The 14,262-nt window shown below is 43.3% G+C and overlaps 1 protein-coding gene across 5 annotated transcripts in view; it reads left to right on the top strand.

Moving 5' to 3' along the window:
- CHD7 (chromodomain helicase DNA binding protein 7) overlaps window positions 1–14,262 on the top strand; it is a 173,469-nt gene that overhangs the window by 50,031 nt on the left and 109,176 nt on the right. For 4 of the 5 annotated variants that reach the window (XM_039868868.1, XM_039868864.1, XM_039868865.1 and 1 more), the window contains exon 2: window positions 7,535–9,355. In XM_039868868.1, coding sequence (XP_039724802.1) covers window positions 7,709–9,355 — 1,647 coding nt within the window. In that variant the 5' untranslated portion in view covers window positions 7,535–7,708. Of the gene's footprint in view, window positions 1–5,012; window positions 5,113–7,534; window positions 9,356–14,262 lie in introns of those variants that run through there. The other variant, XM_039868867.1, reaches the window with a different exon arrangement.

Genomic DNA, 14,262 nt, shown 5'->3' with positions numbered 1-14,262 from the left:
TTAGCCCCACCACTCCCAAGTAGAAAAAAATCATCTTTATCTGAAGGGTACTCAGAATATTCAGACTCCCCAAAGTTATGTAGAAATAACTGAAAGATTTCTGCAAGAAACCTGTGAAATACTGTTATGTAACATAGCATTAGATATTAATGTCAACTGCATTTTTTTTTTGTCTTGCAGAAATGATTGGCAAGGAGTTAGAGGTATCTTTAAAATTAAACCAATTTTAGATATCCACTCCTTGTAAACCATTACAGATTAAAACTTGTCGCTAAGGGTTATTCATAGTTCTTTGTATGAGGTCCATGTTGTTTCTCAGTCACAGATGCCAAGACTACTTTCCCTTAAAGGGAAGGTGGCATATCTTTGTGTTACTTGATTTGTAATTTTTTGGGATAAGTTATTTCTTGTTAATTATTTATTCTCACACTAATTGAGCAGTCAGAGCTGTAGCACAAGACGGACCCAGAGTGTGAGAGCGGAACTCCCAAACTCTCACACGTGCAGGAATCACCAGGGACCCTTGTTAATAAAACGCAGATTCTGGGGTAGGAGGTCTGGGGTGGGCCCAAGATTCCTCACCTCTCAGCTCCTGGGGGGTGCCAATGGTCTCAGGATCCCCTTCGAGTGGCTAGGCTCTGGTGTGCAGGGAGAGAGGCCCGTGAACGCAACAACCGTGTGCTCGCTGTTGTAGTTCTTGCCCCTGGTGCAGTGGAAGTCCCAGGGAGGGCTTCAAAAATCAGCCTGCAGGGGGGAGGGCTGAGGGTCAGGAAGCTTCCCTGGATGAGTGATAACAGAGGAATCGAGATAAAAAAAAAAGGCCAGACTGCACAATGAGGGGGTAAGGAGGCAGGTGCGGAGACAAGGAAGGTGTGAGGAAGCGAACGGATCGCTGTCGGTCACTTCCAGTGGTTTGGCAGACCTAGCCTGGGTGTTTGCGAGATTTTGGGGGAGGAGGGCAGAGGGAAGAGAGTTTGGAGATCTGATTACAAAGTGCCTTCCACCATGCTAGAGCATTTGGACTTGATCCTGAAAGCTATGGCAACTCCTTTAAGGATATTAATCTGAGAGAGACATGGTGGATTTTGTGTTTTAGAAGATCTTTCAGTCAGCTGTGTGAATGTACTGAGACCAGACTTGGGCGAACCGGTCAGCCTTTAATGTTTTGTCTTCACTAAACCATGAAGGCCTGACTTCATCAGAGATGGTAGGAATCAAGAGGAGGCGGTAGACCTGTGAGATATTTGGGAGGCAGAATTAGCGTTAGTGGATGGGTTGAATATGCGGGATATCCGAGGGATATTAATCAGAACAGCAAGGTGCACAGCACATGTCTGTTTTGTTCAACGCTGTATATTCAGTGGCTGCTAAATGCTTCATACAAAGCATTCAATAAATGTTTTTAAATGAATGAATGATGGGAAGGATTGAGGGTTATTTTTCATCCTTTAGCTGGGTTGCAGGGGTGGATGGAAATTCTATTAACTGCCATAGGGAATGCTGATGGAAAGCATAGAATTAATTTGTACATCACCAATTCCAAACATGGTTTTCCATATCTATCTATTTATCTATCTATCTATCTATCTATCTATCTATCTATCTATCTATCTATCTATCTTCAGTTACTATCAGCAAAATTGGAGGTCACCTAATGGTACAAATGGAAGCTAACTATAAATGTGATTCTTATTCCTTTGTGTGTGTGTTTGTTTTTTTTCCTATGGTGCTTGGACTAACACAGTGCTTCTAAAGGACTTCACATCTTTTTTGTTCTTTCTACATCTTTTTCTTCCAATAAAATAGTAAATGAAAATGCACAAAGCCACTAAGAAAAATAGTGGCCTTACTATAGCTATGTAAATTTTTAGTTGAAAAAACTAAGCTTGCAAATACTTTATTAAAAGGGCATTGGTATATGGCAATTATAAGCGAAAAGGATTTTGAATTTCATTATTCTTAAGTACCTGAATTTTTGTATAGTTCAGAGTCATTCATAACATAATAAAATTATTTATTAAGAAATAAAGAGAGGTTTTAAGATCTTGCTCCCTGGCATATGTCAATATATGGAAAGATTACTATGAATTTCATCACAGGGGTAGGTATAGAACTTTGAAAGAATACCAGTCTCTGAGCAGGAGAAAATATTTTTCATCGAAGAGAATTGCTACTATACAATATGGTCTTTGTCTCAAAATATTAACTCTGAGAACAAATTTATGGCAGAATATCCACAGAATTTTCTGCAGTGATGGAAATGTCCCATATAGGCACAGTTGCCCCCAGTCACATGTGGCTGTTGAGCACGTGGAATGTGGATCATGCAATTGAGCAACTGAATTTTAAATTTTATTTAGTTTTAATTAATTTAAATAGCAACACGTGCCTAGTGGCTGCTGTGTGGGATAGCACAGCACATAGCAAATTGGCACCGCCAAAGCATACCAAAGAGGAAGAAAGTGTGGTCTAGTTTGGGGGCGCAGGGCATCATGTGGTCCAGGAGGCAGATCTGGAACTGACTTGTGGTGTGCTGGTGTTGGTAACTTGGAGGCATTCCTTCATTCTTTATCTGGGTCATTGTCCCTTGGATCGATGCCTTCTCCCATGGCAACCATTGGTCTGGCTGGATTTTCCTTTTCTTTCCCAAGCGGCTGTTGGGGGTCATTGGTGGGGATCATTGTCCACAGGCCTCGTGATCTGGCTGAAAGATCTTTCACTTTGAGTAGAAGCTCAGCAGCACTGAGCCCTTTATCTTCTGTGTGTTCATCTATTGGCTCACGGATCCTTCCCCCTCCTGATGTGATTCATACTGTTGATGATCGAGAGATGTCCCCATGGCTTGTGCTGAAGATGGTGATGTGTATTTTTCAGCTGCTAGACACTCCCTTGGAAATGCTGATACATGCTCTACCCAGTCCTAAACATCGTTGTCACAGGTGTGCCCTGTACCCCAGGTTCTTCTAAGGTGGAGGAGAAAAATGTAAAGAGAACAATTTCAAATCAAGCTATAGAACACAAATAGTCTTCAGCATGTGAAAGGCAGTTGTCCTCTTAACTTTACACTTGCTCACATGTTGGATGTTTATGAAAAAAGTCTCCTTTGAATGGCATTCTGCTTACACAGTTGCATAAAACGTGGTCGAGCTATGTAGGAAATGCTTTGCACATGACAGGGTTTTTGTATTCACCTACTTCCTTGCTAGCTTTCCAGGTAACTGTGACACCAAATTGAAACGTGGCTATGCAAATGCCATCCCGCTCTGAGAAGGGCACAGAAGTTAAGCATTGTCTGTGTAAGTTTATTAATATATATATTTTTACACAACTTATTTCTTTCGTGTTGGTTTGATGTGCACCCTTTGTTTTCATCCCCCATTTTCTATGTGCTATTTACTTGTTTTTTCAGATCTGCCTATTTTTTATTCTGCTTATGTCCAGTGAAATAAACCAGTAGCTTCAATGTGGTGCTAATATGTGCTTGCTTCCTAAAAGTTATAGATAGTATAAATAAAAATTTTTTGAAAGGAAACTCTCTTCTGTTTGCTGGTCTCAGTAATTGTTTTAGTGACTTATCCCTGAGTAAAATGGACCCAGGTTGGGCCTTTAATATTTTGCCTTTCCTAATAAACTGCCATCTCATCTATCCAGTTCTCTTTCATCTTTGGAAATTATTCACCATTAAAATATTTTGTAGAAGATGTTTACTCCTCGCAGCCTGTAAAAGGGCTTTTTTTTTTCATTTGTTAAATGAAGGGGAGTTTGGAGTAGAAGGTCTCCAAAGTGCTTGCCAGCTCTAAAATGTTCATAGTTGGTGTCACAGTGAGTCTCTGCAGTGTTGGCGATTCTGTTAGCTGAGCTGGCTCGTTGTGCCCACGCCGTATCCCCAAACACATGCCCCTTATACGCTTTGTTCTTATCTCAGAAAATACCTGTCAGTAGGGCACTGAGCTAAAACCTAAATTAGTGTCTTCATTATATGTATCTGTACTGTTTACTGTGTAACATTGCACATAGTTTAAACACTTGACATCACAAATTACCAAGAAATATATTGTAAAATGGTATCTTAATTTTTATAACATAACCTCCAAACCTTAATTCTTATTTTAGAGGTTCATCCCTTGCAGATGACTGTAAGCTCCATGAGGACAAGAGGACGTTTTGTTAGTTTTTACTCAGTGTTGTATTTCCAGCAACTAGACCAGTGCAAGGATCATAGTAGGTCCTCAGTAAATACGTTTTGAATAAAAAATGTGATTTGAGATTTAACTTGATTTTTTTAAAATCCAAATCAAACATAAATACAACTCGAATGTTTATTTATTACCCAAGTGGTGGGAATTATTTGATAACTCTGAACACTTGCATTTCTGTTTTTTCTTTTTAATCATCTATAACCGTGCAGTTCAGTGTCATAGCCACTGCTTCCACGTGTACATTTTTGACTAGAAATGTGGTCAGTATGAATTGAGATATGCCGTAGGTATGAAATGCATACTGTTTCAGAGACTCAATATCAAAAAATGTTAACTATCTCCTTTATTTTTAAATATCAATTACATGTTGTAGTGATAACATTTTGCCTATATTGTGTTAAATAAAAATTATTTAAATGAATTTTGCTCTTTTTTGGGTTACTTTTTAAATATGACTACTAGAAAATTTAAAATTACATATATGGTTCTGATTTGACAGCTCATTGAACAGCGCTAATCTAGACAGAAATGTAGACATTAAAGGTAGAGAAGGGAGCGACCTTCACAAAGGAGTTTTAATGAATATCTTTGATAGAAACAAAATTATATGTTGCAGCTGTGACTTGGGAATGTGGGTATTCAAATGGTCTTGATCAAATTAAAAAAAAGACCAAAATAAATTAATTAGATTAGCTCAAATGAGAAATATAAAATCCAGCTACCAGATGGATTCCTAGCATAGTCGCCAGCCGAGTCGCGAGGTCAGAAAAGGGGCAGGAAGGCGGCGGTGGCTGTCTGAGCAAGTGCGGGCGGTCACTAATGACAGGCTAAAGCCAGAGTTGGAACGTCTCTTCCCGGAGCTCACCTGACTGTGGTCACAGTTGTGGTGGGCGACATGTTTACTTGATGCCAGGTAATGCTGCTGTTTTTCATGCCACTGGGAGCTGGACCCTCAGTGGGAGGGAGTAGGGAGCTGGAAGCCCAAGTATCAGGTAGGATCACTCTCAGGGAGTGTGCTGTTTTGTCCCTTCCCATGCCTCTAGGCAGCTTTTTCCCCCTTCTGCTCAGCCTTCAGCTGATAGAAGGTAAGTGCCACCTCTGTCGCTGCTTTTCTAGGCTGGCAGTGGCTCTGGCACCAGGCTCTGTGGACCAGGTCATCCCTGTCTCTAGCCTCCTTTCCTCTGGAGCTGGCTGGAAACCCCATCCAGTCAGTAGCATTTTCTCCTGTGACACGTGGTACACCCTGGAGAATGAAGCCGTCATCCTATAAACCAAGGCCATCCAGGACGTATAAGTAGACATTACCTTCCTTAAGCTAATTCGAAAGGTTATTTTGGTAAGTGGTTAGTCTGCACGGCTGGTTTAAGCTATTATCAAGTCCATTCTAGTGTTTATTTCCTTGAAAGCTAGAATGAGCCTTGAATTAATGAAGACTGACTGCTTAGGCTCTTTAGGAGTAAATTCAATTTATAAATATTTGTTTTATTTGGCACTGGAGATTTCTACTTCTTTCTTTGGATTTAAAAGTAGTTATGAAGTAAAGCACTGTGTCTGTAAATAAAATGGCATTCGTGCTCATCTTATTCTCACCCATCTGACCTCTGTTTTTGGAGAAAGTAGATCAGAAAATTCATGGCAGTTAGTGGCAGAGTGAGGAGACCTTTGACTTTAGCTGACAGCTGTCACCTGCAAACTACAGACCTAGAGACCCTCTCAGGTGTTACGTCTGTAGTTCTGACAGCAAACAAGAATGTTGTTTACATTTTCTGTAAGCAGAATTCTCTCCTTGTTCGGAATATGTTAGAATAGGGCAGGCAGAAACTGAGTTTTTATCTGTCTCATCGGTAAGTTCGCAGCGGTGTTGGGTGGCCCATCGTTCACCCCCAAGCTCACGGAGAAGCATGTCAGAATTTATGACTGAGCCTGTTTGTAACATCACTTTGGAAATTCTTCCACAAGACATTGTTATTTCAAGTTGAGCAGTATCACACAATGCTTAATGTGCTTATGAAAGAGGGAAAAAAATGAGTTAAATTCCAAAGATGTTTAAGATTTCAGACATTTTTCCTATGTGAATTAGTTCTTTATTAGGTTGTTGATTTAATTAGCATTCAACAAAAATACTTTCCTGTTTTGCTTGTTGAAACATTCTTTAAATCAGTTGTTTTAATAGGACACAAAATCCGTTAGGAACTATTTGAATAAAATACAGAACATTAGATAGTGTATAATGTGTGCCGTGAATACAGGGTGCTGAAGGATGTACCTGCTCACATTTCCCCTACCTGCTCATGTCCTGTCTTATCCCAAAGGAGGTTAAGACTAGAGTGAGGCCTGCATGGATATTTTGAACATTATTTCGTTAAAATAATTTTCAATTTCGACCAGTTTTGGAGAAAGTTTTCTGTTTCTGTGATGAGAATAGTCATCGTCTAGAAAAGACCCATCTATCTAAAGCCTGTCTGAGTGGTCACATGGGCTCCTAGGCCATCACCAGAGCCTAGTGCCCACGGGTGAATAAAGAACCTGAGGCTGGACTTTCCTCTGTGGCACTGCTGACTGGGACCGCGGTGGGTCCGGAGCCATGAGCGAACTCAGGCCCCTTGGAGAGCGAAAGCTCGTTTCCTTGTTCTTTCTGAATCTTGTATATTCCTACCATTAAACATAATAAAATCATGAATTTATCGTATTCTTTGCAAACTTGCTTTCTAACATCATTATGGACTTTTTTTTTTTTTCACTCGACACCCCTGTTGCTGTTACATAGTTGAATATGGACTGTAAAGATCTAATTTGTACGAAATGACTGATTTTGGTATTTGTATAATCCTTTAGTCGATTTAACTAAGTTGAGCTTTTCACAGCCCCTGGTGCCACGGCTGCTCATCTGATTACGCTGCTCAGGGGAATAGGTTGAGGGCGGGCCGTTGGTAACCAGAGCATTTCCAGGGCTTTGGTTCAGCAGATGGGCTGCTTGGCTATGTTCATGCATCTGCTCGCCTGCTGTGGCAGCTGCTGCTGCTCCATGTTGTGTTCTTTTGTTCTGTTCCATCCAAGAATGGAACGCTAGGAAGTGTAGTGAATGGATTAATTTAAGGTTAAGGTTAGTGTTTTGCTTGCTTTCTAAGTAACCGATCATAATAATGCTTCTGGGAGAAGCTAATGAGTTTCTCTTAAAGTGAACTAGATTTATAAAATACAGCTCAGCGAGGGGGCTAGATTAGTATTGTTGATGGAAACCAAATTCAAATGCATAAAATACTGGCAGTTTTTGTCATTTGTTCCTAATTCTTTGTTTTCTCCCTTCTTCCTCCCCACCCCCTACTCCCTTCTAGGACCTAGATCCAGACTTTGCCTGACACTGCAGGGTCCAAGCGAATTAGAGAAATGTGGAATGACATGAAGACGATTAGTTAAGGATTACAGGCTTTGAGGACGAGCACCTCAGTGAAGTGAAGCACAGACAAGCTCCTGAGCTGTAGTTTGGAGGAGCCGTGTGTTGGAAGAAGATGGCAGATCCAGGAATGATGAGTCTTTTTGGCGAGGATGGGAATATTTTCAGTGAAGGCCTCGAAGGCCTTGGAGAATGTGGCTACCCTGAAAATCCAGTGAACCCCATGGGTCAGCAAATGCCGATAGACCAAGGCTTTGCCTCTCTGCAGCCATCCCTTCACCATCCCTCCACTAATCAGAATCAAACGAAGTTGACGCATTTCGATCACTATAATCAGTACGAACAACAAAAGATGCATCTGATGGATCAGCCGAACAGGATGATGAGCAGCGCCCCTGGGAACGGACTCGCGTCTCCTCACTCGCAGTATCACACCCCTCCCGTTCCCCAGGTCCCGCATGGCGGCAGCGGTGGCGGCCAGATGGCAGTGTACCCTGGCATTCAGAATGAGAGGCACGGGCAGTCTTTTGTGGACAGTGGCTCCATGTGGGGCCCCCGGGCTGTCCAGGTGCCGGACCAGATCCGAGCCCCCTACCAGCAGCAGCAGCAGCCGCCAGCTCCGTCGGGGCCCCCGGCCCAGGGCCACCCTCAGCACATGCAGCAGATGGGCAGCTACATGGCACGTGGGGATTTTTCCATGCAGCAGCACGGTCAGCCACAGCAGCGGATGAGCCAGTTTTCCCAAGGTCAAGAGGGCCTCAATCAGGGAAATCCCTTCATTGCCACCTCAGGACCCGGCCACTTGTCCCACGTGCCCGCGCAGAGCCCCGGCATGGCACCTTCCCTGCGCCACTCGGTGCAGCAGTTCCGCCACCCCCCGACTGCTCTCCACGGAGAATCCGTTGCCCACAGTCCCAGATTCTCCCCTAATCCTCCTCAGCAAGGGGCTGTCAGGCCACAAACCCTTAACTTTAGTTCTCGGAGCCAGACAGTCCCCTCACCTACTATAAACAACTCAGGGCAGTATTCTCGATATCCTTACAGTAACCTAAATCAGGGATTAGTTAACAATACAGGGATGAATCAAAATTTAGGCCTTACAAATAATACTCCAATGAATCAGTCCGTACCCAGATACCCCAATGCTGTAGGATTCCCATCGAACAGTGGTCAAGGACTAATGCACCAGCAGCCCATCCACCCCAGTGGCTCAATTAACCAAATGAACACACAAACTATGCATCCTTCACAGCCTCAGGGAACTTACGCCTCTCCACCTCCCATGTCACCCATGAAAGCAATGAGTAACCCAGCGGGTACTCCTCCTCCGCAAGTCAGGCCCGGAAGTGCTGGGATACCAATGGAAGTTGGCAGTTACCCAAATATGCCCCACCCTCAGCCATCTCACCAGCCCCCTGGCGCCATGGGAATTGGACAGAGGAATATGGGCCCCAGAAACATGCAGCAGTCTCGTCCGTTTATGGGCATGTCCTCAGCATCAAGGGAGTTGGCCGGGCACATGAGACCAAATGGTTGTCCTGGTGTTGGCCTTGCAGATCCACAAGCAATCCAGGACCGGCTGCTACCTGGCCAGCAGCATCCTGGCCAGCAGCCGTCTTTTCAGCAGCTGCCAACCTGCCCTCCGATGCAGCCCCACCCGGGCTTGCACCACCAGTCTTCACCCCCACACCCGCATCACCAGCCTTGGGCACAGCTCCACCCATCACCCCAGAACACCCCGCAGAAAGTGCCTGTGCCTCAGGTAAGGGAGCTCCGATCCTGTCTGCCTGCCTTGTCGTGTAAAGTGGAACTCAGTGAACTTATCTAATAGACTTTTCCTTTACACTTCATGAGAAGCATTTTCATTAAGAGATCCTTAATTTTTATCTTGTTAAACTGTCCCAGAATCCAATTTTTTACTATTACTCTCTTTATATACGCTCTTATTGGCTTGTGCATTTATTCACTCGTTCAGAAAGTCTTGAATCCTCTTGTTCTAGGAATCATGCCAGGCGCTGAGGACGTATAGCCGCGGTCCCCGCCTGCTCCGAGCTCAGCTGTCACTGCCGGCGCGGAGATGGGCATTAGGCTCCGAACGGTGCTTTTCCCTTTTCTTTTTTCTATTTCTATTTCTCTCTTCCTCTCTGTTTGAAAAATACTCAAAAACTGCAGTTTTATGTGTTTGTGATAGTCCCTCCCACCTCTTGTAGAAAATGATAATTTTTTTCCCCTTGGGAAGCTGCAAAATGTGTGTGTGTGTGTGTGTGTGTGTGTGTGTGTGTGTGTGTGTGTGTGTGTGTGCTTGTAATATTTGTTTTACCAACTGCTGAATGTTAATGTGAGCTTATATTGCAAACTGTAGAAAATCACAGTAAACAGTAGTCCACAGAAAGTGCTTGATTTCTAAGGGACTTGAGTTCGCAGCACTGAAATGAGAGTCTTCCTCTTCACAAGCTGGGAATTTTATTATCCTACAGAATTTATTAGCAAACAGATGTAAGTTTCAAGCATTAGTTTTCACAAAGACGTGTTCCCCTTATAAATGTTGGTGTTTTTGTCCTAGGTCTACGAAAAATAAATTAATCTCTGTATGTACAGATTATTCTGAGTGCTGTTCGAAAATATGTATTGATCTTTCACTGAGACTGCGACTCTGAGTTTGGGTGGCAGAGCAGACGATTCTAGAGCTATAAGGCACAGTGTTCTTAATGAACTTATAATCAGTTTGCAGAAACACGGCCAATAGGCAAAAATATAAAGCTTGGTAAAAGACCAAGTAATATTTGTGACAAGTGCTTATGTGACAAGTGTCCGGAGAGAGGAAGCACTTGTGGATAAGGGTACTTGGAATTTGGCTGGGACTTAGCCATAGAAAGTGCACCAAAGATACTGGGTTGGGGATGGTTGGTTAAAAGGAGCATGGAAGTCGGGCTTACTGCAGGGCAGGGCCGGGCCAGGTGGTAGAGGTCTTGTGTTCTGTTTTCAGGAATTTGGACCAGTTTTAAGGAATGGGGAGCCAGTAAAATCGATTAGACGACAGTCCACAGGATGGCTCATTGAAAAAGTCTGGTCCAGACCTGTAAGGACAGTTTGGACCAGGGATCAGGGTATGAACAGAAGGGATTGAAGCACTGAGAAAGTAAAAGGCTTTGGTCAAGAAACAAAGCTATTTGGGGCATCCCGACCGGAGAGGCATTTGATCAGAAACTCAGAAGCTTCAGTTTTAGTGGAAGTCAGGAAGGTCTCCTGAGGACCTCAGGACACAGGGCATGTAGGAGTTGTGGGGAAGCCGCCCTCAGAGGTCGGGCATACTCGGAGACTCTCAGGAGGAGCCCCGAGGTTAGTGGGAGCCACCTGGGCCACACCACCCAACCCTCTCCTGCGAGAGCTGCTGCCTGTCTCCTCCGGGAGCCTAACCTGCCACGCAGGGGAGAAGGCTTCTGGCCAGTGTTCCCGAACATCGAACATCGGGAAGGGGTGGGTGAGAAAGGCTCCCCGACAGGACGCTGGGAGCAGAGGCCTCAGGGAAAACAAGGGCAAGCGAGTAAACAGGGAAGATCACACCTAGCTAATTTGTTTTCCTTTATCTCAACTTCAAGGCTAAGTGCCCCTCAGAACTGACCGAAAAGTGCTGTCTGCCCCTGATGCTCCTGACCTGGGCGGCTTCTAGGGCAGAAATGAATGCGACTTCCTTTCCAGGAATAATTATGCTTTTCTTGTTCCTTAGAAAGTTGCTCACTGAGTAGCACATCTGTTCAGAGCGGTGCTTCTCAGACTTTCCTCGTACCAGCATCTTCTCTCTTCACTGAGGGCAGGCACAGTTTGAGGGAGGCGCCCTGTGATTATAATCTGATTCCTGGGTGGGAACTGTTGGTCTTCTTCAGCTTTCCCTACTTTTAGGCGAGGCAACCCTTGGTTGACCTTACATATTGCAAGGACCTTGTCAGCTTACAAGCCCTTATTTTTTATTTATTTTATTGTATTTTATTTTTTTACACCTATAACACCTGGTCTTTCTAGGTGGTCTCCCATCCAAGTATTAACAGCTTTCCCTACTTTTAAGAGTATTTCAGAGGACGAATAAGAGTGTGGCATTTCGGTCACCGAACGCTGGAGGGATCCGTATGTGCTGTGCCATAGCTAAGCACCAGGGGGACACCACGTGTATTTGCCTTTTTTTCTAGCTCTAACTTCTTGAGTGCACCATGATAGACAAACTTGAAACTGGATAAGGGATGTAAACAAGTACATTTGAGATATTTTCATCATATAAGTTCTATTGCATTTCTTTATTTCGCTTATGGCTTAATTTTGCATCTTCTTCAGATTTTGAAGCACTCAGTTCTGAAAATAATACTGGGGAGGTATGAAGAAAGTCTTGGGAAGAGCACAGACTTTGAAGTCAGAAATGTGTTTGAATCTCAGCTCTACTACTTATCAGCGTGGTGGCCTTAGGCAATGTACTTAACCTCTCTGAATGTCAGATTCTTCATCAATAGGAGAAAACCAGTAACCATCCCAATGGCGTTGAGGTCAAGTGGGCTAATAAATTCCATGCCTGGTGCAATGTCCAAGCCATGGTGTATCCACACACGTTAATTCTCTAGGCTTAGTTTCTGATCTCCTGCAACGCAGGCCTTGCCTTTATGTCATTTCACATGTAAATACAATGTAAAATTACTTGGATTTTTAAGGAACAGGTTAAATATTATGAAATATAGACTTAGTTATAAAATACTAAATTTGATTCGCGCAAATATCACTCCCCCTTTAGCCCGTGGCGCCAGGTGTGACGAAGTTAACGACATGGGTAATTCAAAATGGGATCACAGAATCCAAAACCTCTAGGTCTCCCTGTGAACAACTCACATTTTACTCTAGCAAATAAGTCTGTCCACTCTTGTTTCGCTTCAGGAATACTAAAATTATTTTGCATTTCAGATAACAGAACAGTGGTTCAAAACTGTGCTGCATAGAGGGAAACCACCACATCAGGTTGAAATATTGATGCGATCTGCTGAAGTATCGCATTCAGATAGGCTCGTTTATTTTACCTTGAGTTTTTTCACTTTTTAAAAATACAAGTTTTTTAAATGTTTCATGGGTTCTGGACAGGTGTTTTTTTAACTTTTGTAACACATTTAAGTATGTTTAAAGATAAATTTATATTGAAGAGTCAAAAAAGGATAACGTTAGAACAAAGCTTGGAGTTCATCGGAACATGATTAATGTTCGTTGCAGTGTGTGGACACACCGTGTAATGGAAACTCTAGCTGTCCGATTATTGATAAAATTTAAAGGGAAAGAAAAAACCGTAGCTTACATTTCTTTTCAATAGCTGATAAAGACAGTGTTTTCCAAACCATTTCATCTCAGACTCCTTTACACTCTTAAAAATTATCAGGGACTCCAAAGATCTTTTTTTAAATACGAGTCACATGTGTTGATATTTATTGTCTCAGAAATTTGAGGACAATTTGAAATATTTATTCATTGATCATTTAAAAGTCAGTTTATGTTAACATACATTTTTAAATGAAATATAACTATTTTCCAAAACAAAAAAAAAGAATGGCATTGTTTTACATTTTCTCAAATGTTGGATCCTAATCTGCTTCTGCATATAGCCTGCTTCCAATTCTTGAGCCTTAGGAAAAGTCCACTTACATTCGGAGAGGGTGGGCGTGAAAGGCAAATAACAACTCACGGTTAGAATGAAAATAGTTCTGACCCCAGAGCCCCTAGCCCCACTCAGGCCCCCGAGTAGAAGGGAAGAGGGCAGACTTTGGAGTCTGCAGCTTTTGAAGAGTAGCACCACCATCTAACTGATTACTGACCCACGACCTTGGGCAGGTTACTTAACCTCAGGGCCTCAGTTGCATTATCTCTAAAATGAGGGTTGATGTGCCCTTTTGGTTAGAGGCAAGTGAGAGTAGCAGTAATGTCTTTTAGCACTTAACATGGTGTCAGACGTGTAGTAGGGACCCCAAAATGATACAGTATCATCAGTAAATGTTCAGAACTGCTTGTTGCAAAGTTTAAAAAATAATCTCAAGCACTTATGTCAGTGTTAACTATTATCAGAGATGTTTGACTCCATTTCCTTGGGGTCCTCAGGGGTTCTCATAAATCGAGGCTCCCTATATACTACTCATTGGGAGGAATAGCGAGATCTTGTTGGGGCCCGAGGAGGTGTTATAGGCAAGCATCTGCCAAAAAAGCACACTGCAGGGATAAGTAAGCACTGTTTGCCTTGGGAACGGCTCCTACTGCAGTCTTTGCGTGGGATCTGGGCGGGTGTCCTGGAGGAAGTGATGTCTTGGCTGATGTGCAGGATAGGTCGGAGTTGGGAGGAAGATGGGTAAAGGGGGAGGGAAAAGGTCTAAGGCTTGGGAGATGTCCCTCAAAGTTATCAGAGTGGAGGGGCTGGGGTGTGAGAGAGAGGAAGCTGCGTGATTCCCCCGCAGGACCTCGTCAGTCACGGAAAGAAGCTCAGACCGGGCCCCCTGTCCACAGGGCACACTGGCGTGTTTTCGGTAGGAACGTGCTCTGCAGCCCCTCAGGAATGCAAGAGAGCTGAGAACAGAGCATTTATCAGTATACAGTGGACAAAGGTGACAACCTAGAAGGGGAAAGCACAGATGTCATTTTGTTCATTTGAAGAGCTTA

Source organism: Pteropus medius, unplaced genomic scaffold (assembly GCF_902729225.1).
Source record: "Pteropus medius unplaced genomic scaffold, Ma_sr-lr_union100, whole genome shotgun sequence".
NCBI lineage: Eukaryota > Metazoa > Chordata > Mammalia > Chiroptera > Pteropodidae > Pteropus > Pteropus medius.
The sequence above is the reverse complement of the archived record's forward strand: the minus strand, read 5'-3'. Positions and strand labels throughout refer to the sequence as shown.